We start from the raw sequence: 27738 nt of genomic DNA, 5'->3' as shown, positions 1-27738 counted from the left end.
CATCTAAGTCATTTTTTTGTTATTATAAGCAGTGCTGAATATCCTTGAAACTATATCTTTGTGCATATCTATGATACTTAGAATAGCAGATGTATTTTTCAAAGATGGCTGCACCCAAACATATCCCATGCCCCATGGTCTTATTAAAATGTGATTTTGTTACTGCTTCATTGAGTGTGAGATATGAGGTCTGTATTCCCTCTCCTTGAACCTGAGTGGACCATTGCAACTGCCTGGGCAGTGGAATATGACAGAAATGACAGTTTGTTATAAACTGAGGCTGAGGCTGTTATAAAAGGCCTTGAAGCTTTTACCGTAGTCTCTGAGACTGCTTTCTTTGGGGGAAGCCAGCTGCCATGCCAGGTAACACATTGACATGGCCCCACGAGGAAGAGATGAGGCTCCTCCCAGCACCAACACGGAGCTGTGTGAATGAGCTTCCCTGGAAGTGAACCCCCCAGCCCCAGTCAAGCCTTCAGAGGTGGGGCCCCATTGCCCTATAACGGTACCCTCATGAGTCAGAACCGCCCAGCCAAGCTGCTCCCAAATTCCTGAACCCAGAAACATGGATAGATGGTAAATAATTAATATTGTTTCAAGGCACTAAATTTTAGAGTGGTCTGTTACTCAGCCATAGTAACTGGAACACTTAACATGATTGATATTATAATTACTTTTGAAATTTCTATTGTTAATGTTGTAGAGGAGCATTTCCAAAACAGCCTTTCTTAGAACACTAGTCTGTTGTGTTTTGGGTTCCCTAAGGTCACATCCCAGCCCAGTTACTAACTGTGTGACCTGGGCAAGGTTCCTAACTTCCCTATACCTCAGTTTCCTCCTCTGTAAAAAGGCCATTAATACTAGTAACTACTTTATAGGGATGTATGACATTAAATAAATTTATGCATATACAGTGCTTAGAAAAGTGCCCAATACCTGATAAGCCCTCGGTAAACGTTAGCTGGCATTAATTATATCATCCTTATATGCATTTACATTGTCCTTTTTATTTTTAGTCCTTCTGCCTAGTAACGTGGAAATTATCTTAGATCTTTTTAGCAATCTGCCTAGAATTTTCATAGTGCTGTATGAATTCCAATACAAGGCCTGTTGTTTCATAACCGGGTTGTTTTTCCTCGTATTAGCCATTTATTGACAATTGTAAAGTATCCGTTCATTCAACCTATATTTATTAAACACTAAATGGCACACACTCATCTAGAACCTAGGGCCACACAGCAACTACGACTTATGAAGTCAGGTACCCTGCTCTCAGAGCGTGCACTGCAGTGGATTGAGACAGCCAGTAAAGAAATGAACGAGCAGGATGGTTCCAGACTGCAGTGACTTCTGGGGAGAAGACAGACAGGGGCACAGAGTAACAGGAGGAGGCCTGTTTTAGGTAGGAGAGTCAGGAGGCCTCTGTGAGCGTGTGAGGTTGCACCTGGCCCTGAGGGTGGAAGAGGATACACTGTGGGAGGAGCCCAGGGCCAGTGCCAAGTGCTGAGGCTTAGGGACCTGAGTCAAGGCCTTGCCCCCCAGTGGATATGTAAAGACTTGTGCTTTTATGGTTCAGTTATTTTCAGATATTACTTATATGTCATATTTGTTATATAACACGTGCGTGTGTGTAGTCAGCAACACTTTTGCATTGGTGTAAGACAACCAGCTTCTTGGGTTTGTTGAACTTAGAGCAGTCGGCCTTCGCTGCCCACGTGTAGAGTGTGGGTTCAGGAGGTTGGGCTGTTCTGGTGTCCTTTCCTTTGGTGCGTCCTGATGGCACTCGTCCTGCTGCGTGCTATGGCTGGGGGTGTGCGGTCTGCCATGTATTAAGTGCCCCACTAGAGCTGTGTGGGGATGGCCGCTGGGCCCAGGGCAGCGGCTCTGCTCTCCCCCAGAGGGCACAGAGCAAGCGTGAGGGCCACGTGTGACTCCTCTCTGCTTTTAGGCGGAATCCTGTGTAAGTAAATGATATGACTGCTAATTTTTTATCTTTAGATCTAAGCTGGAACCAGAACCAAATACAAAGACAAGACAATCCATGTCTTCTGAGAAAGTTTCACAGAATCCTTCAAAAGACTCTGAAGAAAGACCTGTCACTGAAGAATTTCCAGGTATGAATTAAAATCAGAATCTTGCCTTGCGCCTCTTCCTTGTGACACGTTGGCCAAAATACAAAGCAGAAAAAGAAGGAACACAGCCCCAGACATCTTGTGGTGTTAGTATTTGCATAAAGCAAAGGAAACACGGAAGTGTCAGTCTTTTTTGGTCACAGTTGGATCTTAATGCCGCCGCAGGGGCGGGGTGGGAGGATCCCCCAGTCACCTGGCAGCCGCCAAGGTCCAGAGAAAGGGCCTGAGTTGCTGCGCACCAGTGGGGTGGGGACTGGAGACTTAGAACCTGGAAGAATCATGGGGATCTCTGCCTGTCAGTCTCAGGAACGGTGGGGCGCTGCCTTCCCTGCACCCACGCAGTGCACTGTCAGCACTGACCTTGCCTGGACCTGACCATCTTGCCTTGGGGCGGAGCCTGTGGTGTCAGCCGCCTTTGTCAGCCAATTGAGCCAATAGGACAAAATGCAAGTCTGGGTTTATAAACTTCCTGTCTTCATGTTTGCTAGCCGGCCCATAACTTAGAACAGCTCCTAACACATGGTAGATGCTGGATAAATACAGTGTCTCTGTAAAGTCTGGAAATATAGGGGAATGTATATATAATGCTGTCGGGGACATCTTCAATCCATGTGTCTGGCCAGGGTGGCCACCCTGTGTAGGGGATGCATGCTTAGTTTGCTGTACCTCAGAGGCACATGAGATTTTGCTTTGTGTGAATCCCAGGATGCTGAGGCCCGAGAGTCTCCCTCGCCTCCTCTTCTATACTCTCACAATGGCTGTCATTTACTGCATGCCTCCCAGGTACTAGGCGCTGTCCTGAATCTTCACAGACATCACCACCATCCTTGTAGCAGCCCTCTGGGATGGATTTTATGACCTTTTTCTTGTCCAAGTTAAAAGTTCATAAATGGTGGACCTGGCATTTCCATGTGCATCTGTGCTGCCCTTCCATCTAATTTATTCCCTGCATATTGCAAGCGAGGGAATTCAGAATGCATTTGGGGCTTTGTGAGCCTGAAAGATGCCAGAGGCCTTTCTGTAGCTGAAAACAGCTTCTGTGGGAAGGGCAAGGAGACTGGCGTTCAGTGACCACCCCCTTCATTGTGCTGGGCACCCACTGGGGGTGTCAACAAATCAAGTCTCACTGAGTCTTTTGAGGTGTTATTGTCATCATTTTATGTGTGAGGAAACAGAGCTTTGAAGAAATTATATAACCTATCAAAAGTCAAATAACAAGATAAGAGCGTCACTGGGATTCCAGGTGTGGGTCACTCTATGTCGAGCCTGAGCCCATCCTCTCTGGAGGCTGCCTTGTCCCATAGGCCAGAGGCCTCGCACACACCCTCCTATGCCCATCTCCGCTTGTTCCTAATGAGGGAAAACCCCAGCATCAGTCACAAAGTGATGGGGCCCTGCTTTTCGTAAACAGTACATAGGGGTATCATATCTAAATTTACTCCTGCCAGACGTAGCTGCTCGACCCTTTATCCATCCATTCATTCATTCAGGAGCTATTGTCAGGGCTGCTGAGAGTGGGGAGAAGCCAGTCCAGAGTCTTGGGGCCCAGGTGAGGGTAAATCTCACGTAGAGAGAGTCTGCCCTTGCTGGGTCCCTCGCTCACACTGAGAATTGTTATGCCAGGCACTGCGCTAGGTGTTGGGGATACGGGAGCGAGTAGAAAATAGGCACATGTGCTTGCAGTCCAGAGGGGAACAGATGGTAATGGAATATTACACAACTGGGTACACAGTCAGTCTGTGCTATAAGAGAGGGGGTCCTGGTAATAGAGATATGGCCCACTGGAGAGGTCGGAGTCCTTGAGGTTTCAGTAAGACCCAAGGGCAGTGAGGAGTGAGCCATGTGGCTCTCTGTGGGAAGAGAGTCAAGGCAAAGGAAGCAGAAGTGCCTGGTGTGCTAATGAGCAGCCGGGAGGCTGCAGAGTAAGGGAAGAGCAGAGGGACAGGAAGCAAGCAAGTACCAGGGCACCAAGGTCATGGGGCCTTCCGGGCCACGGGAGAGCTGTTTACTCTGAGTGAGGTGGGAGGCCACCAGGATGCTTGCACAGAGGACTGTCACACAGAGGACTACATTTGAGCAGGGTCCCTCTGGCTGCTCTGTTGAAATAGATTGTTTAGGGGATGAAGAAGCAAAATAGGGACAGTTAGGAGGCTGCTAACGTCTCCTAGGAACAAGGTGGTGGTGCCCCTCACCAAGCATGGTAGCAGGGACGTGGAGAAGCGGTGGAATTCTGGATATATTTTGAAAGTTGAGCCACAGAATGTGCTCCCTGGACGTGGGGCATGAGGAGGAGATGGGGCAAGAAGGCTGCAGTGGTTGTTGGCAGTGGGAAGAAGGTGGCTGCCCTTCACTGAGTTGTGGAAGGCTGAGAGGGGGCAGGCTGGGGGCTGCAGATCAGCTCAGTGTGGAGTATGTTAATTTAGGGATGTCTGGCACAGAGGTTGAGCAGGAAGTTGGGTTTATGAGTCTAGAGGTCAGGGGACAGGTCTTTAGATCACGTCAATCCCATGAGACAGGCTGGGATCCCTGAGGAATGAGGGTCAGTAGAAAGAGGATGACGCACTAAGCCTCCCGATCTGGTCTTCCCTGTTCTGTCTTTCTCCCCGGCACTTGTCACTACCGTTCTATATGTTTGACTCATTTATATCCTTTATGCTCTGGCTCCCCTACTAAAACTTAAGTTCCACAAGGACAGGAATTTCTGTATGTGCTTTGTTCAGTGCTGTAACACTGGCACCCAGAACAATACCTGGCACATAGGAGGTGCTCATTAAATCTTTGTTGAAGAAAATGAATGAATGAAGACTCTATTTGGAGCACTGATTGCTTTTAGTTGCTGTGGAAATATTTCCTGAAGCAAAAGGAACTTAATGCCTCTCGGTGGTAGAAAACAAATGGTCAGTGAGAGAATGCTGTTCCTCACGGTTTATATTTTTATCTTAAAGTCAGTATTTGGATGCTTTATAATCACGAAGTTATCTCCTGACTAAGCCAGCCCACCAAAATGTTGAGAGAACCCTCCAGTTTAGCTTCTGATCAACGTGTAGGAGCAGAATGGTGTGAAGGGTGTCTCTCTGGAGGCCGTCAAGGTCCCAGCTGCAGCATTTAGTGGCACTTCCGAGAACCATTTCCCCCATTTTGTAAATACATCTCAGGACTCCTCCCGCCCCATCTTGGTCCTCTCTTGCTTTTTCCCCTGTATCCTGGCCCCTGCTGCCGCTGCTGGCTCCACTTCACTGTCCCCACAGCTCCACCCGGCAGCTCTTTCCTCTGTGGTCATTTGGTGATGCTTATTTCTGAGCCATCTCTTCCTTGGTTATGTGGAGTCCCAAAGGGTAATAAAATCTTAACTAGTGCTCTTTAAAAATGTGCACACTTTATGTACAAATTCCTGCATATATAACAGGCTTTTTCTACCTCATTTTGTTTGTTTTTCCCAAAAGAAAGCTATTACCATTGCTGTACCCCACCTTTATCTATTTTCTGTTCATGGAGATGGGCCATCCCTTCCTCTGAGTGAGAGGGAAGGGAAAGCACAGTGGTTGCAGTGTGATGTCATGGAAGGGTCGTGAACCTTGGTTTCACAGTCTGGCCTCTGTCCTGCACCATGACCTTGGACAAGTTATTTGAACTCTGAGCCTCAACTTTCTTATAGTATCATGTGGCTGTGGTTTGTTGTGAGCATTTCAGGAGCTAGTGTAAAGGGCCAGGCAGTGTCTGGCATGTGCAGTAGGGCTCCACAAAGAGCACATTTTGCGTTAGTTCGTAGAGCAGCTATGACGAGATCCATTGCTAGACACTAAGGATTGGGCAGGATTCTTTTTCAAATGAGTACTGGAAGTCAATTAGTAGGCTGGCCAAGATAGCAAAGGCAATTAGGAAGGCAAAGGAAATGAAAGTCTAGATTAGGAAGGAAGTTTTTTCTATTTACAAACTGCCTGGTATTGTGTACGGAAAATTTTAAGGAATCCACCAATAAAGGAAGTAGTAAATGAGTTCAGCAAGGTTGCAGGATACAAAACCATTATACAGAGATTTCATTTCTGTATACTTTCAATGAACAATCCAAAAATGGAATTTAAAAGGAACAATTCCTTTATGATAGCATCAAAAAGAATAAATTCAACAAAAATGTAAAACATACTTTGAAGGCTGCAAATCATTGTTGAAAGAAATTAAAAATGATCCAAATAAATTGAAAAATATCCCAAGATCATGAATCAGAAGAATTAGTGTTGTTAAGATGGCAGTACACCCCAAAATGATCTACAGTTTCAATGCATTCCTCTTCAGAATCCCAGCTGATTTCTTTGTGAAAATTGACAAGTTGATTCTAAAATCCATGAGGAAGTGCAGGGAACTCAGGATAACCAAAACAGTCTTGGTAAAGAAAAAAGTAGGAGGACTCACACTTCCCAATTTCGAAACCTACTACAAAGCAACAGTAATCAAGACAGTGTGGTACTGGCACAAGGACGGACATATGGATCAATGGGACAGAATTGAGAATCCAGAATTAAAACCATGTGGCTCTGGTCAACTGAGTTCCAACTGGGGGACCAAGATCATTCAAGGGGGCAAGAATGGTCTCTTCAACAAATGGCACTGGGAAAATTGGATATCCACATGCAAAAGAACAAAGTTTGACACTTAACTCACACCATTTATAAAAAAGTAACTCAAATAGACCAAAGACCTACACAGAGCTAAAACCCTAAAACTCTTATAAGAGAGCATAGGGCTGGGGCTTCCCTGGTGGCGCAGTGGTTGAGAATCTGCCGGCCAATGCAGGGGACACGGGTTCGAGCCCTGGTCTGGGAAGATCCCACATGCTGCGGAGCAACTGGGCCCGTGAGCCACAATTACTGAGCCTGCGCGCCTGGAGCCTGTGCTCCGCAACGAGAGGCCGCGATAGTGAGAGGCCCGCGCACCGCGATGAAGAGTGGCCCCCGCTTGCCACAACTAGAGAAAGCCCACGCACAGAAACGAAGACCCAACACAGCCATAAATTAATTAATTAATTAAAAAAAAAAAAGCATAGGGCTAAATCTTCCTGACCTCAGATTTGACAAAAGATTAACAAGGATATGACACCAAAACACAAGCAACAAAAGGAAAAATTAGATAAACTGGGCTTCACCAAAATTAAAAGCTTTTGTGCTTTAAAGGTTAAAAAGAAAAGAAAGTGAAAAAAGCCCACAGAATGGGAGAAAATATTTGAAAATCATATATCTGATAAGGGGTCTATATCTAGAACATGGAAAGAACTTTTACAAGTCAATAAGAAAATGATAACCCAATGGCAAAGGGTCTGAATAGAAATCTCTCCGAGGAAGAAATACAAATAGCCAAAAAGCACACGAAAAGATGCACAACATCATTAGTAATCAGGGAAATGCAAATCAAAAGCACAATGAGATTCCACTTCACACCTACCAGGATGGCTAGAATGAAAAAGGCTGACGATAAGTGCATTTGCAGGATGTGGAGAAATCAGAACTCTCCTGCAGGTATAAGTTCTCCAGGCAGCGGGACCAGCCAGTGAAAAGATCAAGGAGGGAGAAATGAGCTGGCATATTTCCACATGCGTGCACACACATGTACACGCACACACACTCACACTCACAAGAGGGAGGCACCAGTGAGAATGGCACAAGGAGGGGGGAGAGACGGAGGCAGAGGCCTGATCACACAGGGCCCTACAGGCCGTGGGAAAGGTTCAGCTCTGGGTCTGTGTGTAGTGAGGAGCCCTGGAGGTTGTTAAGCTGAGCATGACAAGGCCCGGGTCACATTTAAAACCTCCCTGACTACCGTGTGGAGCTGGAGTGGAGTGAGAAAAAGAGGAACCAAGTGGCCTTGCTGGGAATCTATTGCAGGAGGCCACACGCCGGCGGGATGAGGTGTTACCTGAGGGACGTGGTGGTGGAGATGGCCGTGGAGACAAGGGCTCAACCTCTGCTCACACTTGGGAACTGAAGGTTAGCCAGTAGGTAGGACGCGAGAGGTGAGGGAAAGAGAGCCATCAAGGGCAACTTCTAGGTTTGGGCTGGACTGACCAAGATGACGAAGGTGCGAGGGTCTGCAGTGAGGCCGGGAGGAGTGGGAGGGAGCAGAATCATATTCTGTGTGAGGTCTGAGATGCCTATTGGATTTTCAGGTGGAAATAATGAGTCCATTGGAGTGAGCCTAGAGATCAGGGAAGAAATCAGGGCTGGAGGTCTTTGGGAGTCATAGGACATAGGCAGTTCAGAGCCGCGGGCCTGGATGCATCACCTAAGGGGAATGTGTGGGGAGGGGAGAAGCCTGCACAGACCTCCGTGGTGCTGCCAGTTTTCCAGGGCCTTTGCCATTTCATCTCCATCCCCACCTCGATGCTGGCAGGTAAATCTCGTCCCCCACACCCAGCTGGTTCCTCTTAGGGGTCGTATATCTGCCCTTTTCTCTGTGCCATTGGAAGACAGCTTTTTCCTGTCCATGGGCATTTTGCTAAGGTTATCTACAGTTAGCAGAAGGATTTTTAAAATCTGGGCTATGTGGTGTCTTTTTGCTTATCTTTTCAGGTTTTTCATTTTGCTTTTGAAACATGAGATGTAACTTAGAAAAAATACTTTAGTGTAGGACTAGGCGGTACACTTCTAGGCAGAGGGTGGTTTCTTGCTTGTCATACTCCTGTTTCTTAAAAAAGGCACTAGTCTTGTTATTTTTGATTTAGGCAGCACAATAAAGCACCTCTGTGGTCACAGCTGACCTTCTGTGCATGTCTGGGTTTAGTTTTTTTTCCTTCCATATTCTGACTCAGCCAGGATGAGATCTTTGTGGACCCATTTATAATTTGTTTCCTGACATTGGTTTCCACTAAGATGGGTACGGTTATTTGTGAATACTTCTTGCCCTTCTTCTCCAGTCAGTCACGGGTCCTGCCTTCAGTTGACAGGGAAGCTCAGATCCAGCCCCTGAGAAAGTGAGTAGTGCCAAAAAAGAGGGCACAGGTGGGAAAGACGTAGTCCACTCAGAGGGCCAGGGAACTTCAGGAGGAGGTGGTCCGGAGAAATGAGTCTGAACCTGAAAAAGGGGAAGCTTAGAATGTTCTAGGCAGAGGAAACAGCATGAGTAAATACTCAGAGGCCGGAAAGCGTGGGAGAGGTATGGAATGTAGTCAGTAAAGAAACCACTTCTGGGTCAGCAAAACTCACAGAAAGGGGAGGAGGAGTGGGCCTTAAGGTGGGAAAGGTGGATGGGGCCAGACCATACGGAGAGCCTTGAGTACTGGACCAAGGAGTCTGGACTTGAGTGCCTTGGCATCGTGGTGCATGGAGGTCTGGGCAAAGCACTCGCATGGGGTGTGCCGTGCTTCAGGCTGATTCTTACAGCTGCAGGTCAGGGTGGCTCCAGGTGGCTGCAAAGGCTCTTAACAAACTTTCCATTCCAGCTCAGAGCTGATTTATGCTTCGTTCTGATGTGAATATGTTTTTGTGTTTCTAAATTTGATGTTCTTATCCTTAAAACACATAAAGGTAAAAGCTTGAGATGGATACAATAATGAGGTCAGGTAGGAGATAGAGGGCTCTAGGGGTGGGGGTGGGATGAGTGAAAAGTACAGATGTTCCACCTGAAGAATGTGGTCTCAGAAAAACACCTCTTCGGCTTCTAAAGATGTTTCCAACCTTTTATAAATATCATTTATATAAAAATTATGTATTATATTTATAGGTCCTATATTATATCTAAGTTATACATGTGTCTTTTATAAATATGACGACAGTTCTGGCAAAAACAGCCAATTTTTAAAAACTTGCACAGGGTCGCAGATGACTTGGAGTTTTTTTGTGATGACATATCCAGAATAATAACCATACCTTGTACATAGGTCTGCCTAATCTTCTTTCTCTAAATTGGTGCTATCATTATGTTCTTTTCCCTTATCAGTCTCAAAGCAAAAACTCTGGACTTTTGCCCATCTCATGGGGCTGAGAGCAGCTATGGGAAATTTACTGAGATTGGGGAAGAAAAGAAAAAGAAGCAATATTTGCCTTTAAGTACTTGGCAACCCACTGACAAGCCCAGAGGCACTGCTGAGACACCCGACACAAAGTCACTTATACAAAAAAAAGACCCTATTACAGCCTCCGCCCAGGAGTGACGCTCCGCCTCCCCCCTCCCGCCCCCACCTTGCTCCCAGCCCACCCCTGGATGAGCCGCATAGGCCTCTCTATCAGGGTCCCCGGGTGGGGCAGCCCCTTCTGGGAGCTGTGCTGTTGTTCTGCTCTGTCAGAGATCTGGCCCATGTTTATGTGATCCCGGTCAAAGTGTTCTCTAGATTAAAAGTAAAATTACCACCAGTCAGCAGTCCATGCCCAGGTTCCCGTCCTGGAGTACATCAAAATGGACCAAAGCATGGACTGGCACACATACCATTGTACTAGCAGAAAACCCAAAGTAACCAAAGGTTTATCAGTGGAGTTACAGTTACACAGAAAATTCCTTACAGTGGAATGTTATGCGGCAATTAAAAGAACAAGGTAGGGCTTCCCTGGTGGCGCAGTGGTTGAGAGTCCGCCTGCCGATATAGGAGACACGGGTTCGTGCCCTGGTCCGGGAAGATCCCACATGCCGTGGAGCGGCTGGGCCCATGAGCCATGGCCGCTGAGCCTGCGCGTCCGGAGCCTGTGCTCCGCAGCGGGAGAGGCCACAACAGTGAGAGGCCCGCATACCGCAAAAAAAAAAAAAAAAAAAAAGAAAGAACAAGGTAGATAGATGTGAAATGACATTGGGTAATCACCCAGATGCATTGTTAAGTTATAAAAAGCAAGTTTTAGAACAATGTGTTACCACTGATATCTTTGTGAAAAGCACACTGCCACACACACAGAGAACTATAAATTATCTCTAGGCTGCGGAGGAGGCAGGGAATTGCATATCTGTGTGTGTGTGTGTGTGTGAGTGTGCTGGATAGAGCCTGCGAGACTCCATCAAAGCACTGACAAACAGTGGTTACTTCTGGGAGGGGAATGGGATTGGCGTGGTATGTCATTTCCTCTATTTTTTATATATGTATATATATATATTTTTTAATGAAATTACCCATACATTTTGCAGTCTTTAAAAAGTAGAGGGAGGGGTATAAGCATACGAGTATGTGATTTGAAGTCAAGTCCACTTGAAAACTGGTCCTGAAGAACGTCCATTTGGTTTGCGTGCGCACACACACACACACACACACACACACACACACACACCTTTACATTGTAAAGAGTCATGCTGCAGTGCTTGAATATTAACCAACAGATAGTCGAATGTGGACAAAGCTCTATGATTTCCTTCCATCTCATGTTTTTAAATATGCCTGCATCCTAAGACAACCTATTCTAAAGTGAATATTTTGCCTTCTGCCTACTTTCAATTTCTTTTTTTTTTTTTAACAGAAAAGATTCCGGCCGAAGCACAACCTGAATTGGGAACCTGGGGAGATGGGAAAGGTGAAGATGAATTATCCCCAGAAGAAATACAAATGGTAATGCTATTCTCTGCCTAATCATGTATTTTTAACTAGTTTTAGTAAGAATATTTCATTGAGTAGGAGGTCATCCTAAATGCCCTTGCCCTCGTTTTTATACTGAGTTTTAAAAATTATAAATAAATATTTTAGATCAATTTTCCACTTGATTTCCAGATTGTTAGTATGCTTTTCTTATGTTTTAAATTTGCAGTAGCTTAAAGAAGAAATTGCCTTGGAATAATTTTATTAATATTAGATGTCTTTTCAGTGGCAGTAAAATAGTCTTCTATTCTAAATGGGTCTTTTATAATCGCTGCTATGGTGCTTTTTAATTGTTTGAATTACTGGTGCATGGTAATGTGAAGAAAGCATAAGTAATGGCTGAAGAATGAAAAGAGTAACACCTTAACTGCGAATATCACCTCCTTTTATTTACCTGTCCTCTAGCTGCCAATTGTAGTTTATTATCTCTGGGTGAGTTTCAAAAGAAAAGGGACAAATTTGGCCAGAGCCCCTACCTGTTCGTTTACAGCCGGGTCTATGCACAGCTGTCTGGACATCGGTGTGACAGAGCCACATGGAGTACGTGTACCTGGGGTTGGGAACAGATGTGTCCTAGAGCTGCCCTGGTGGGATGCGGGCCTTGCCCAAAGAGCTGAGAAGCCGGTTCCCACATAGTCCCCCTCCAGTGGCTGTGCCTGGCAAATGACATCTTAATTTGCAGCTGTTTACGGTGGACAGAGCTCTTTAGTGCTTGTTTTATCCGTGATAGTCTCAGTAATCACACTAAGAGGTGTTGGGGCATTACTGTCTTCTTGTAACTTTGGCAAAAAGCCGTCGGCTCTCTTGTCCAAGGGCCCCTCATTAGTAAGTGGTTGAGCCTATCTGCAGTCAGCGGTCTCCTGATGTCTCCTGAAGAAGATGAGAGGTAGAGCTTCGAGCCATGGCTGTCGAGTGAGAGAGGCACCCATCTCCTCCCAGACCTCACACAGAGGCATTCGTGTCACCAGGCTCTTCACTCGTCTTCCTGTCCTACAGGCTCAGATGTTATGTCCTCAGAGAGTCCTTCCGCGACCACCTGGCCTGAAGTGGCCCCAGCCACTATGTCTGTGTGCCCACATCCTGCTCTCATCCCTCCACTAGAATACAAGTGCCCCGAGGGTGGAAATGTGTCTGCCTTCACTGCTGTGTTCCCAGAGCCTAGAGCAGGGGTGGGAACTGTTTGTTGAATGGATGAGTGACTTTGATGAATATAATATAAAAACTCTAGGTTGTTTTAAATGGTAAAGCAGGAGCATCAGTAAGAACTACTAGAATATTCTATCTAAGTTATTATTATTATTTATATTTATGAACACCTTCTATGCACCAGGCCTTGTTTGTTTAATCTCGTAACAGTCTAGTGAAGTAGGAATTATCTCTCTTGTATAGTTGACGAAAATGGGGCACAAAACTTCCAAAGCCCGTGCAAGGTCACAGAGCCAAGCATCTGAGCCATGCTCCACGCCCCGAGCCCTGGCTCCAAACCCTGATCTTTTTTCCTGCATCACAGCTCATGTGAGTGCCCGCTGGGATCTGGTGGTCTAGGTGAGTGTAGCCTGCACAGGAGCACTGGCAGACTGACCTGGGCGGCCTGACAGAGGCCTCACCAGCCCCAGCAAGGGGGCCAGGTCTGCTCTCTTGAGCGTTGGCTGCCGAGAGCATAAAGCTGGCTCAGAATCCTCTTGCTCTCGAGGCTTCCTGTTTCTTCCCCACGCCTGATTGTGGGATTGAAACACCGGTGGCCCCTCACGGTGGACTAATGACTGAGTGAGCTGACCCAAGAGGGTGCCAGGCATACAGAAGGCACTCATAATTGAGTTCCCTCGGCCTTTCCCCTTCAGAGTGGCAGGTGTGCACAGAGGCAGGGCAGCCCTGGGCTGCACAGGGTCGGGGGGGCCTGGGCAGTGCTCACGTGTGTGGGGAAGGGCTGTGGTGCGTGTGCTGCCCTCAACGGCAGGATCAAAGGGCCACGCGGGGTGGCAGCTGCCGCTCCGTGGAGTCTTCATACATATTTTATACTCAGGACTGTTTCACAAACATTCATTCACCCAGATGAGCAGTTTCCCCTTTAAGATCATCACCTTAGAAGCGTGACACTGATTCCAGTGATGACACCATTAGCCATGACTTTCCTGGGACTTGCTATGGGGGTGCTCCCTCAGAGGCTGTGGGACTTTCTTTAGAACAAGAAGCAGAGCTGTCTGTGCCCCTGATAGATAAAAATAATTCTGAGCTAAGGAAGTAACTCAAACACCTTAAAGTGGCCTGCCAGGCCCCTGCTTCCTTCCACACCTCTGACTTGGAGTACGTGCTCAGTGCCCCTCAGACCAGCAGGCACGTGAGCCGGAGGCCTCGCAGTGTAGACTGCGGCAGTGTAGACTCCAGGCAGCAGCTGTGGCTGCCCAGTCAAGTAGAGAGAGGCTGAAGACGATGGCCAGGGAGTGGAAGTGAGAGCGGAGATGAGAGCTGCCGCGGGAAGTGGACTGGACCTGGTGATCCACTGGAGGGCAGCAGGGCGTGTGAAGAGAGTGAGGCAGGAGAAAGAGCCTGGAGCTTTGTGACCCGGGGAAGCAGGATGCCGGCAGTCAGGAAATGAGGACCTGGTCACGGACAGGTGTGAGTCCGTGGGAGGCGTTTGGTGGGCGCTGGGTTCCCGGGCTTGGGGCTTGGGCTGGAGACGTGACTGTGGGATACACCTGAGGGCTGGTGTTTGAAACAGTGCATACAGGGGAGAGAAAGGCACCGCACATCACCCCGGGACACAACGCTGGAGGGCAGGCCCAGGCGGACAATTTGATCACGCTCCCTGATAGCCAAATGATGGCCAGAGTTTCTTAAAAGCTCATAGTTTTCCTTCAGCTTACACAAAATAACTTTATTATTGAAAATGATGTCACGTTCCCCCGTATCATGTAACATGACCACCTATCTTTGCTAGAGATAAAAGTATGTATAGTACTGTCCCTTCATTAAGAAAGAATACATTTGTATTTAGGCAGAACTTAGCTTCCATTTAGGGCTTTTTAAAAAATACACTGCACGGCTTCATAAAGGAAGTAGCTGGAAGAATGGCCGTCAGTCGTTTGCCAGAGGACTTGCCTTCCCCGCAGGCAGTGGTGAGCAGCAGCAGCTTGTTAACCTGCACAGACGCGTGCTTAGAAGCTGCAAGGTGCACGGGGGCTGGACCAGTGGAAGGCTGGCAGCAAGGATATCTGTGATCAGCTGATGCTTGGCCCCAGTGAGAGATGGCCCCAGTCAAGGGCTTTGGGACTTGACAGAGTTGGTTTTTAACCCTCTCTTTATATCACTTACTGCCTGTGTAATTTGGGGGCAAGAAAATAAGCCTCGCTGAACTTCAGCTTGGTAAGTTGACAGGATTGTCAGGAATACAGTCATGTATGTATGAGTGCCCAGGAAAGTGCAGGGCACGTAGCAGCTGCTCAGAGAATGTTCCCTCACAAACAGTGAGAGATCGTTGCTGGCCCCGTGTGGTCCTGGGTTCCCTGCACATGTTCTGAGTGTGATGTATGTAGCTGCTGCATATGAGAAACACATGTTCATATCATAAGGCTTGTCTTTCCGTAATGATGGTTGGTGCACCATGCTTTGTCCAAGCAGTGACCAAATGAATGAAGCATTGTCCAGAAACATGCCAGGGATCATTCCCAATAATGCTAGTTATTTCGGCGTCATGATATCAGTGACCTAAGCAATCAGAACCAGCAGGACCTCCCTAATTTTTATCGCGTAATTGCAAGAGGATGGGGCAGAAGCCTGTACTGTTCAGTACTTTTATGACAGGCTGTTTAATGTTCAGTTCACTTCTTTCTTAATTGGGGCTCATAGCTGAGTACCATATCTTACAGTCTGACTGACCCGAACCTTATTTAAAAGGCTCAACCCTGAAAATGAAGAGAAAGAAATGCATACTATTGGTTTGAAATTGGAAAGTGTTACAGCAAATTGTGGTCATAAGTCATAATGACTGTTCCTCAGGGTAAAATAATGAATTGAGCCCTATAACAGCAGTTTAATTCATTATTTCACCCATAGGAGCTGTTGTTACTCGTTCCAGAATGGCTGCGGAGCATTGTATGATTCGCACAATACGTTTCCATTCATCACTCATGATGCAGGGATATTAATGCCTTTGAGTTAATATAAGCAGATGTTTTGTGGTCAGGCTGAGTGGAACCAAATTGTTTTCTGATGTTACCCAGAGAAAATGCCTCCTTTCTAAGCCCACATTCATTTTACTTGCCTCCAGTGAAACCACTGCACTTAGTGATGTATTTCTTGGAATAATTTTTAAAGACATGAATGTGACTTCTGTTCTTCAGATCACATGAAAAGTGTCCCTAGCCCCTGTCCCCGGAGGTGGGCCCTTGGAAGCACCAGGGGGCTGGCTGGCAGGGCTTGTGGTCTGTGGCCAAGCTTGGCTTACACATTGAGAACAGGAGAATTGTCGATGGAATTTGAGCACCACACAGGTGAATGCTGGGGCACAGACCCTGGGGAGGTTCACAGGGGCACAGGTGGGGGTCACGGTGAGGGTCCCAGAGCCACAAGTGTGAAGGTGTTTGACACAGATAAAGCACAACTAGAAGAGCCCAGAGTGGGCCTGGGCGGTGGTCTTCTGAGCCAAGGGGGCAGACTGCCGTCTAGGCCAAGCCCCCTGTGGGTTCACAGTGTCGCTTCAGTGAACTGCTCGTAGGTCTTTGCAATGCAGATCCTTCTCCTGGTCTCATCTGACGCTCAAAGGCCTTGGTAGGAATGATTTTCTTTTTAAAACTACAGTAAAGAGGATTAGATTAAAAAAGGATTTCTGTGACAATGTATTCACAATGTGGATCTGTATACTTTAAACCAGATTATAAACCCTTTTGGGGGGCCCTACTTGCAAGTCTGACTTACTTCCGAATGGAATAAAGCAGTTAAATGATACTGCCTGACATGCATGTAACCGTCTCAGCCCAGTACCATATGAGCGCTTGAGCATTTATTAATTTATGCTGCCCCATGTGGTAGGGACTGTTGCTGGGCCCCCAAGTCCTAGACTCTTAACCATGATGCCTACCACTGCTGTTGGGGGTCTGCACTGAGGGAAAGCACCGTGTGTTGCTGTGAGGCCTAAACAGTGTAGATAGAGTACAGTGGCGCAGAAGGACAGGCTGGCTGCCGTCATGCTTGCCGGGCCCTGCCTGCCCACCTCCTCCATCATCCGGGCCTCTCGTCTCCCTTTTCCGGGACTCATGGAGATGGAGGACATGGCAGGTGTGTCGTCCCAGGACCTGTAGGTCCCCTGCCCTTGGTGCTGATCATGGAGCTGAGGCTGCATTCAGCACTGCACCTTGTGAAGCCCCTGCCTGTGCGGGCTGCCAGTGAACCCCAGGGAGCTCTGTGTGCCTGTGCTTCTCAGGCCTGAGAGGGTAGGAGACCAGTAGTGGCCCTCTAGAATTTGAAACAAGGGAGGGGGAAGGGGCCGTCAAAGCATTTAATGACTCATTTTGCATATCCAGGATCTACTCCTGAAGAGATTAAATAACAGTAATTAACGTTTATGGAGGTGAAGTTGGTAAGCAGCTTCCACGGATTAGCACATATCTTCCTCCTAAGGACCCTACTGAGTACTACAATTATCCCCAGTTTAGTGATGGAGGCAGAGACACAGACAGGTTAAGTTACCTGCCCAAGGGCATACAGCTTAGAAGGTAAAGGAGCTGTCCCTCCTCACCCTTAGGATCAGGCGGGAAAGGATAAGAATAACCAACCACATCTGTTCACAAAGAGAAACTGACAGGCCACACAGAAGGCCAGTGACTGGGGCAGGGTCACCCAGGAAGTTCCCGTGAGGCCACAGGAACTGGGCCATCAAAGCCCCTGGCATAGCCCCTACCTCGCCCCGCAGCCTGGCATTTGGTGGCTCCCTGCCTTACTCGGCGGATGAGAGGTGAGGTGTACAGGTTTGCTGCCCAGACAGTCTCGGAAACCTCCCTGCAGCCTGTGCGAGTGAATGCGGTCAGCATCCTGGCCGCCGCCTAACCTACCAGAGCGTGGCCAGATCTCGTTAAATGGCTCCCTGTGGGAAACAGGTTTTGTTGGGTTTTTAAATGCAGTTTCATTGTTACTCCCAACCCCTGAATGGAGGCTGCTCTCCATAGATGTGGTGCAGCAAACCTCTCTCCTCAGCCCTTACCACTGCTTGATCCCTTGAGGCATTTGTTTCTCTCACTTCCTCCCGGAATGGGGAGTTTCTCAGGTGGCATCAAGAACCCATGGGTTGGAAGGAAGTCAGAGCCAGAATCTGATCCCACTCCTGACCCTGCTAACAGGAGCCCTTCAGAAGTAGCAATTACCAACCAAAAGAACAAAAGTAACAATTACCAAGAGGCTTAAAAGAAAGCCAGGTGCCCTTAAATTGGGGAGGAAACAAACAGAAAGCTTTGTTCCCAAGGACCATTTCCAGTAATAAACCACCTCAAACCCCTAGTTAATTTTGTTTAGGAACAGTTTAAAAGCATGAAAGGGCTGTAGATTTAAAAGGGTGGGGCCATATTATTGTTAGAAAAATTCAGAGAAAATGCCCCCTGCCACCCCACCCCCAAAACCTGAGTAAAGTACCTGAGAGAATTAGTCAGATTAGCGCCCACATGCCGAAGTAATTGTATTTTTTCATATATATCAGACTCTTAAGTAACTGTTGACAGTTAACAGAGCTGATTCTTTCAGACTCAAAAGTGATGCTTTTATTCCCTTAAATAGCTTTTTTGACACATAATTAGAAGGGCCGTGGCAGTGCCCTGGCAGCGGCCAGCAAGGCAGCCTGCTGGTTGCCCCGGCCCAGCAGGAGGCTCCCCACTGCTCAGGCCTCCTGGAGCCTCGCCAACCCCGGCCTCTGAGGTGGCCTGGGGTGGAGTAGAGGCCTCTGTGCTTTGATGAGCAGCTGGTGCTGGGAACCCACGCCCTGTTGTGTTTCGGGCCCTGTGCTGGGCTCGGGGTCCAGAGGAGAAAGACCACCCCACCCAGGAGGGGAGCCAGACCCCAAACAAGCGTGGGAGTGCAGTGATGGAGGCGAGAGCAGAGAAGCTTTAAAGAGAGGGGGATGGTGGAACATGACGAAACCTGCCCTGCTGCGTCTGATGACTAAGAAGGTGCCTATGCTGGGTTTCTAGGGACCCGTTGGAGTTCCCCAGCCAGAGGATGAATCCACCTTAGGCTGAGGGCTAGCCTGTGCAGAGATGAGGCAGGGGATGGCAGGAGATGCTCTCGGAGAGGCCTGGGGCGTGGCCGGCTCGTGCACCTGGCGTCAGACCTGATCTGCAGGGTGCAGGGGCAGGGCCAGCATGTGACTGACGGGATGGAGGGCAGACTGAAGACTATGAGAGATGAGGGCAGAACTTAGATAGCAGGGAAGGAACGAATACGGCAAGTGTGCCAAGTAAAACTGGCAGAGTAGGAAGGGAGGTTGCCAGCCGAGAGCCTCGCAGAGGGACTGGAGGGAGAGGAAAAGGACTTGACGTTGAGGAGGCCCCGCTAGAGGAAGCCTCCCTGAGTGACGGGGCGCGGGAGTGAGCAAGGCGGAGGTAAGGGGTGCGGAGGGGCCGGCGGCTGTAACAAGGTTGCTGCGCGGGCAGGTGCGGAGATGAGAGCACAGCCCCCCTCCCTGGTGGACCAAGCCCCTGCGTGTGGACAGCGGCCTTTTCCAATGTGTGTGGGTCCAATACGTTTCCCACCTGAGCGGCTCATAGTCGTGCAGACAGTTTGAGATATGCACAACTCAGTACAAGGCAGAAAATGGCTAATATTCTAAGGGATTTTGAGAAGATACCAGGCCACGGTTAGAAAAATGAGAAATAACCTTGAGCTCCAAGGCCCAGGACAGTATCATGGAGAAGGTGGCACGTGAGCTGGGAACACGTGGGACCCGTCGGGGAAGAGACGGAGGAGTGGACGCGTGAGGCCTGAGTCATCATCGTGGACGACAAGCTCCTCCTGGTCCCACACCATGGCGGCGCTTCAGATGCGCGCCGTCCTCGCGTTTGACCAGTATCGAGCTGGCAGGATGGCTGGGAGAGCAGCTGTCCACCCTGCAGTTAGCTCAGCTCTGATGAGCTCCCCGGGTGCTGGGGTGGCATCGTTACCCAGACTGAGCCCCAAAGCCTGGTGCCATCCCAAGCACCGGGAGTGCAGCTTCTCCAGCTCCTGGGCCTGTGTCCCTGTTGTGGCGACTGGCCAAGGCCAGGCTCTGCGATCAGACTGAGTCCCAGTGCGGTCCTGCCACTACCCTGATTCAGCACGGCCGCGCAGCCTCACTGCTCCATTTAAAGAGGACGATGTCAGGAGGTCGTGAGGGCCCAGGGGAGAGCAGGGCGGCCAGCCTAACGGGGCTGACCCACAGGCCTCCGCGCTCCCAGTCAGAGTCGGCTTGCGTGCGTGCGGTTCAAATGAGTGAGATGGAAAGTCCAGCCACAGGCAGCCCCGCTGCACTGCGGGGTTTCATTTTCTCCCTACGGGTGGCTATCCTCACACGAACGCTCAGGGTCTTCCAGCAATGCCGCCACGATCCATGCTGGAAAGAGGGGCTCCGCAGTGATTCTTAGAGGGCGGATCAAAGGTTTCCGCACAGACACGCCTTGCTCGACACTTGCCTTTGGCTGTGGTGCTTTGAGACTCTAGTCAGTTTGTCCTCATCCTTAACGTGTTTGTTTCCTTACAGTTCGAACAAGAAAATCAGCGCCTGATTGGTGAAATGAACAGCCTGTTTGACGAAGTGAGGTATGTGTGTGGTTCCTTTGTGAGCCGATGGCCTAGTTTACAACTTTCCCCAAAACTAGGAACTTTATTAATTTACTCTGGTGCCCAGGCATCACATGTGGCCCTTGGGCCAAATGTCGCGCCCCTCCCGCCACTTAGGGGGTCAAGGAGACTGCCTGAATTCACTGACTCCCCTCGACCTGTGGGCCTGTGAGATAACCCCACGGGCTGCCACGAGGCTCCCAGGTGCTGCTGCCCCATCCAAGAGGATCGGCTCCTGATGGCAGATGACACCAAACATCATGACCACTGCCACGTGGAGGCTAGTTACACTTAATTACTCCAAGATGAAAGGGAGACCTCGTGAGGGACGGCTGACAGAGGGAAGCCCTGCAGGTGGCTCCACTGGGGTCCGGCTGCTCCCTCACCAGAGCGATCAGCCACGCAGAAGGCCCGTGGCCGTGGCCCACACAGGTGTGGTTAGCAGCCCTCCGGTGAAGGCACTCAGGCCTCTTGCCCTGGGAATGCCGGGAGCATTCTGAAAGGATGCGCCGGAACTCTTGTTGCACCGTGGTCACTTCCCGAAAGAAGATGCATCCTGACGTTACACTTGCGCAGCCCTGGAGACTGAGTGCAGGTGTTTCCCTCTGATCGCTGCCCCCGGCTCTTCCCCGTCTCTGGCTTCACAAGCACGTCTCCCAGTCCTTCCTCAGAGACGGCGCTCTCCCCACCCTCACCCCTCCTTACTCTTCTCCCAAGTCTCCTCTCCTTCCTTCACCTGGTCTAGGGGGACTCAAGGCCCGAGCGACACAACTAGGGATCATCTCCCCATCGAACATTTCCGCTTCCTCCTGGGCTGGAGCTCAGCCGCTGCCTGTGCTAAAGCAGCTGTCAGCTCAGCCTCTAGACGTGCACCTCCCGGCCCGCCCCAGGGTCACCCTCGCCGCCCATGAAACGGGGAGAAGCCCGCACACTTAGTTGCTGATATCCCAGCGTGGGATGTTTTCAGCCAGAATCAGGTTTCCTTTCAAAGTTGGGTTGAGCGGTGAATGCACTCTTCCCCCTAACCTGCTGAGAGGTAACAAAGTTGGGTGACAACACATTCTGACGTTTTCTTTTGAATCCCCCCCATGTGTCACGGTGTTGCTAAGACAGGGCTCGGCATTAAAGGAGACTTTACTTTGTGTGACTGGGCGCAGCTGTGCGCCCCTGGCCCGGGCACTGGCTCAGGAGGCTGGGCCCCGGAGCCAGCTTATCCAGGGGGGCGGGGTGGGTTTCCAAACAGTCCAGTATGCCCCAGTATGCTGAGGGATGTTAAAGGGGAGCCAGTTAGGAGAGTGAATCTTCCTCTGCCCGTGTTCTCCTTCCCTGAGCCTGACGCGGTGTCCCCTGCCTCTCTCATGCCTTCACTTAGAAGAGACAGCTTCTTTAGAAATGTGTGACGCTGCTGTTAAGATCACCAAGTACTAATAGTTAATGTGTAATCTGTTTTTTTTATGAAGGCAAATCGAAGGGAAAGTGGTTGAAATTTCCAGACTCCAAGAGATATTCACAGAGAAGGTTTTACAACAAGTAAGAAAAAATATAGTGGTTTTAAGATTTAGCTTAAAATGGGGATACACTAAGAACTCGGGACATTTCTTCTGAGGTCGTTGGGCCTCTGCAGCTGTGTGCCCAGAGCCTCCCCTTCCCCGGGAGCAGCCTCTGCAGTCCGGGGCAGCTCCCCACACGCCCCAGCCCTGTGCAGCGGAGCACGTGGGGGAGGGAGGCGGCTAGGTTTGGGTTCTGGATGTCCTCTGGGAAGCTGGGGAGCCTCTCTGAACTACAGGTTTTTCATCTGTAAAATAGAGTGGCCCTTGCATGGTTGTCGTAAGGCTCCGAGAATACCCCATGGAAAGCACCCAGCAAGGTGCATGAGTAGCAGCTTTTCAGCCAGCGGTGTGACAAGCTCAGACTTGGCCCTCTCAAATGCCGGGGCCCCGCCACCTCAGGTGTCCCGTCCTCACAGGAAATGTGACTGTCCTCATACATGGATTTTCATGTCATTCCTACCTGCCTACAGTTCTGAAATTCTTCCAGCAGCCACTAACTGGCAAAATTTTCAGACACCTGATAAATTCTCCCTGTTGTTTTTAGTATCCACAGACTGGAAGAGTTTGAAAGACAAAATTATTTTTCTTCACTGTGTTATTAGACTGGGCTGCTTGGCTAAAGATACTCCACTCACAGGATGCCCCCTAAACCACACAGCCAGTCAGATCATTGCACATTGGGTACACAAGGTGGTTCACAGGAGGTGCCCTTTTCACTAGCGTGTTGCAGGAACCATTCTAATATGTATCTGCTAAGCCTTCACTTGGAAGCCTGATGGCCATCAGTTCAGCCTCCGGACACAGAAAACAGCTCAGTCAGATGTCTCCCCCTGAGAGCACCCACTTGTCCTTAGAGGCAGCTCGGCGTGGCGGGAGGAGCTCAGAGCCCAGGTGGAGTCAGACAGACGGCCCCCACCCGGTTCCCCGTCACGTGTAATGTGACATGAGCTCTTTCCCCCTCAGCAAAGCGGGGCTGAGGTCACCTGCGTCACTCTCAGCGGTGGCGAATGGGATCCGGGCCCCCTCAGGCTCTCAGTCCTGGAACCAGGAGCCGTTGTTTGTGGGCACGGCTGTGGCAGACCTGGGTAATGCACTGTTCACTAGCGCAGCCAGAGCCACGGGCCAGGGGCCTTCACTACAGCAGGGCTGCTTACATGCAGCAAAGTACTCTGAGGTCCTGGGGCCCAAGTGCACTAAAAGCCCTTACTTTTCACGACCATTTCTTCTGCTCCTACACTCAGCCCAGCCACTGAGGAGCACTGATTGCCCTTCACATTTGATTCTCAGTTGGGGGCTGGTTCTCGGTTAGGAAGCAGCAGTCCCGGGGTTCTGGACATGTGCCCCAGGAGGTGGCAGAGAGCCACTCAGGGCCCCACCCTGTGTCACCCCCAGGGCTCTGGGCCTCGACCTGGGAGGGATTTGCAGAGCACAGGCTGAGCCCTGCCTGGCTCCCCCGGGGTTTCTAAGACCTGAGAAGAGCTGAGTCTGTCTGGGCTTCCTCATCTACGTTGCACGGTGGTTCTTACCCATCCTCTCATGGGAACAGTGGCCGTGGTCAGCCAGCTCCCACTTGGAGATTCTCTAAAAAAAAAAGCGAGATTTTGGAGCAAAGCAGTCCTTGGCCCTCAGGTCCTTAGACTATGTGGCATTCACTGCTGGGAATCGGATGGCTGAAGGTCGATTTCCTCTCTGCGGTACTGTATCAGTCAGGTTTCCCTAAAACCCACACTCGTCTGTATTCCCTCCCCACCGCCTAGAGGGAGAGATAGGCCTGCTCCTCAGACCTCAGTGTGGTTCGCAGCCGGTGCAGGGGTGCAATGGTGGGCGATTAGCCAGCCACTCCTGTGTAAGCCCAGGATCCCATGTTTAAGCTTTCCCAGTATTTGGAGTAAAACTTTTGCAAACATCCTGCATACCATTTTGATTTTTAAGTTTTAGCTTCTTTTTTTGAGAGAGAAAATGGTGGTATACAAAGTGCCATTTTGATTTTTAAGTTTTAGCTTTTTTTTTTGAGAGAGAAAATGGTGATATACACAGTGCCATTTTGATTTTTAAGTTTTAGCTTTTTTTTTTTGAGAGAGAAAATGGTGGTATACAAAGTGCCATTTTGAAGCTAGCACGTATGTGTTAGAGCCACGTGTGCTTTGAAGCCCCTGGCACGTGGTGGCCACTCTGCGATTGAACTCTTCCTGTCCAGTGAGTGGAGGAAGGCGGCCAGCCGGGGTGGAGGGAGCACAGGCACCGGGTCCAGTCCCAGTCCTGCAGCTTGGGTGCTGTGTGACTTTGGGTTTCTCTATGCTTTAATTAAGTTTCCCTCTTGTAAATGAGAGTGTTGCCTACCTGTCGGGTGCTATGAGGACCCGTGGGTTCATGGTGTGTAAAGCCCCAGCATTTAGTAAGTGGCAGCTACTGTTACTATGGTGACATACGCTCGGCGAAGGAGGTGGCAGTTGTATTTATCTGCTGTTCTCTTCCCCGACAGGAAGCTGAGATTGACAGTATTCACCAATTAGTAGTAGGAGCAACTGAGAATATCAAGGAGGGCAATGAAGACATCAGAGAGGTGGGTACTCTCGGGGCACCGTGTCTGATTTGGAGGGGCGCTGAGTCCAGGCAGTAGTGTCCACCCTGTCTGGGCCACGTGCACAGGGCTGGTCTCAGGACTGCACTGGATGGGCCCGTTCCACCCTGCCAAGCCCAGGACCCCACTCACTGCCCTGCAGAGGAGCCAGCTGGGGCGCAGGGGTCCCTCCCTGAGTCCGGGCTGGGCCCCACAGGAGAGGCTTGTGGGACCCCTCCAAGGACCCAGAGCCCTGGTCGCTGTTCACAGGGCCACCACAGTAGACTCTGTTGAGTGGACTTTATTTTCTGAGTGCAGTCCTCAGGTTTGGGTTGACGTGGGACCGTTCTTGGACCACCACTGCCATCGCACTACTAGGAAGCACACGTCAGGGTAGTGGACACACGCTCTCATCCTGTCTGTGTGGGTTTAACCCTGGGGTGGACATGAGCCATTTTTCCTGGGAGAATTGTGCATGATCTCCACGTGATGACTAACCAGAGAGGGAGATGCAGCCCATTTGTCTAACAGACTTTAAACCCACTTTTTGGTTTTGCTTAATAATTAAGGCGTCTGTGCAAGGTAAGCATAGGGTTGAGCAGTCCACACAGTCGGAGCCCCGCAGGGAGAGCATGTGCAGACACACGAGGCAGTTGAGAGCCTTTCCAGCCTAACCCCCCGTGCCCCACCCCCCAGGCCATCAAGAACAACGCTGGCTTCCGTGTGTGGGTGCTCTTCTTCCTGGTGATGTGCTCCTTCTCCCTGCTTTTCCTCGACTGGTACGACAGCTAGGCGGCCACACCCAGCAGACGGCGCGCTGGGCGCGCTGTCGTGGTCCCTGGCGTTGGAGCCATCGGTGGGGAGGGGGCACGGAGATATGTACTCACAAAAGGGACACCCGACTTGTGGTTTTAAGCCCATGTAGTAGCTGAAAAAGAAAACAACACAACTAAACGTGGTCTGCGTCACAAGCCTGCGGCCAGAGGGAAGGAACCGGGGGTGATTATTCCTGCACCTGATGGGGCCGCCCCGGGGAGCGGGGAGCCTCCTCCTCCGCAGGAGCCACGCGGGCCTCCTGCTCCACAGACGTCTCAGGCTTGGAGGAGGCGCCGGCCTTTCCCTCCCGGTGGCAGCAGGAAGAGCACTGGCCAGTAGCTTCTCACAGCACATGATGGGTTGTTTCCTGGGCTTCCTGTCTGCCTCAGCCAACTGATACACAGACTCATCACGCGGTAGAGAAGATATCACCTTCGCCCTGGGAGTCTAGTGCATACAACTACAGCCATTTAATGTGGTGGGTCCAAGGTTAGAAAGTCAGTCAGTGCGTGCCCACCTGCCTCCTGCCTGGGAAGAAGTGTGCGGACGGGGCCTGGCTCCCCTCAGAACTGCTGCCCCCAACACTCTCCTGATGGGTGGGCGGGGGTGGGGAAGGCCCAACTTGCGGCCACTGGGGCCCACGGAGCTTCGTCCAGAGGAGGACTTGGGCCTCTCCACCCCCCAGAGCCCCAGGAATCAGGAACGCCTGCTTGTACTCAGGCACAAGGCACCTGCGGCCACATCTGTGCAGAAAGCGCCCGGTGCGCATGGGCCCCCAGGGTGTGGGTTCGAGGGCTCTGCACAGACAGTCCGGGGAGCACCACGGGGATCCTGTGTTCTTTATTTGCACAGAGGGAAAATGTCAAAAGTTACATGTGAATGAGCTTACAGTCAATAAAATACATGTCTCCTAGAAAATACAAATAGGGCTGCCTTGACACTGCATTGACACGGGCTGGAATCTGCTGATAGACGCTGTCTCCACAGAAGTTCTGGCACGCGGTTATTGCTCTTGTGCGTTGGTACAGCTTCACAACGTCCATGACTCTACGCCCACCCACTGCTCCGAGGTCATGGTCGTTGTTTCCAAACACCCTTGGTAATAAAATATACTGTATGTTTTGGAAGCACATTTCAGGAAACAGTAATGGAGTTGGCCACGACCACCATGCTTGTTCGCAACAGATCTTGCACTATTTGTCATTTATTTTTGATCTAAAAAAAACAGTGAAACTTTCGACATGTCCACCAGAAACAACACATTTAAATAACATGGAAGAAAATGTCCATGAACGTCTTTTTTTCTATTTAATCATCTTACACACTTAGTTTATCTAACTAACTGGCAATTTTGTAAACATATACTTTAATGTCAAGATTCAGGTTGAAACATAATTGTCTTACAAAGATTGTGAATGAAAATGTCATAACTGGACTTGCAAGGTGCGACGCCAGCCCCCCTCCCAGCCTTTCCTGCCTGTTTCTTACATCAAAGGAGTTACATCTGTCCCACAAAATAAAAATTAAAGTAGCCTTGGCTTACCAGCAATTACACTTTCACTTTTCTCACCCAGCTAATTGTTTTAAAACTAAGTAGCTAATACAGCTGTCGGTGCAAACTTATTCATAATAGATGTGAACAAAAGGGCCGGTAGGTTTCATTCCTACTCAGCCCATCACAGAGCAGACAGACTAGCTACAGGGAGACGGGTTCTGCAGCCTGTGGCCCAGGGTCCCCTCTTCCCAGAGTCCCCACCTCACATGCTCTGACCCAGTCCACATGCACTGAGGGAAACACGGCTCCCCTGCCCAGCGGGCGCCCTCTGTACCGAGAGGCAGCCTTCTGCCTGCAGCAGTGACCCCTGCCCGAGCCGACCTGCCGCAGCGCCTGCGCACTCAGGAGTGAGCACGGGGCAGGCGAGGGCACAACTGCGACCTGATGGCATCTTTCCTTCCTTCCCTCTGACGCTCACTATGGTGCATCTTGACCACTGGCACTATTGCCATTGGCGGGAGGGGGGAAGAAACGTGCAGTACAGCTTGCTCTTAGCAAAGCAAGGGATCACTCTAGATATGGCTATGGTGTAAGGTCTGCAAACGGCAAGGTGGTTTTAAAAAAAAAAAAACAATCCCACAAAATGCATCATTTATCTGAAGTCTGAACCCCTTGCATATCCAGTGTAAATTTATTTTTTGACAGCATCCAATAAATCCCAGTAAAGTTGCTAAATTAAGATTCTTTACCATGGCAAGTGGTGTCAGAGCTCTTTTAGCAGTGCTGATATGCCCTTGATTTTAGCCCATGGTCTGCAGCAAGCTGTATTCGCAGAGCAGCGTTAGCAAACA

The 27738-nt window shown here is 49.8% G+C and overlaps 1 protein-coding gene across 2 annotated transcripts in view; it reads left to right on the top strand.

Annotated features, from left to right (window-relative positions):
* The window catches only part of STX18 (syntaxin 18), a 120033-nt gene extending 94624 nt beyond the window's left edge, over positions 1 to 25409 (top strand). For both annotated transcript variants that reach the window (XM_082652660.1, XM_082652661.1), the window contains 6 exons: positions 1999 to 2114; positions 11555 to 11643; positions 20387 to 20445; positions 21927 to 21996; positions 24499 to 24579; positions 25273 to 25409. In XM_082652660.1, the coding sequence (XP_082508786.1) occupies positions 1999 to 2114; positions 11555 to 11643; positions 20387 to 20445; positions 21927 to 21996; positions 24499 to 24579; positions 25273 to 25368 (511 nt within the window). In that variant the 3' untranslated portion in view covers positions 25369 to 25409. The remainder of the gene's footprint in view (positions 1 to 1998; positions 2115 to 11554; positions 11644 to 20386; positions 20446 to 21926; positions 21997 to 24498; positions 24580 to 25272) is intronic.
* The last annotated feature ends 2329 nt before the right edge of the window (positions 25410 to 27738 follow it).

This window comes from Grampus griseus (genome assembly GCF_964374135.1).
Source record: "Grampus griseus genome assembly, chromosome: 4".
Classification (NCBI taxonomy): Eukaryota; Metazoa; Chordata; class Mammalia; order Artiodactyla; family Delphinidae; genus Grampus; species Grampus griseus.
Note: the sequence above shows the minus strand (reverse complement) of the source record. Positions and strands in the feature narration are given on the sequence as shown.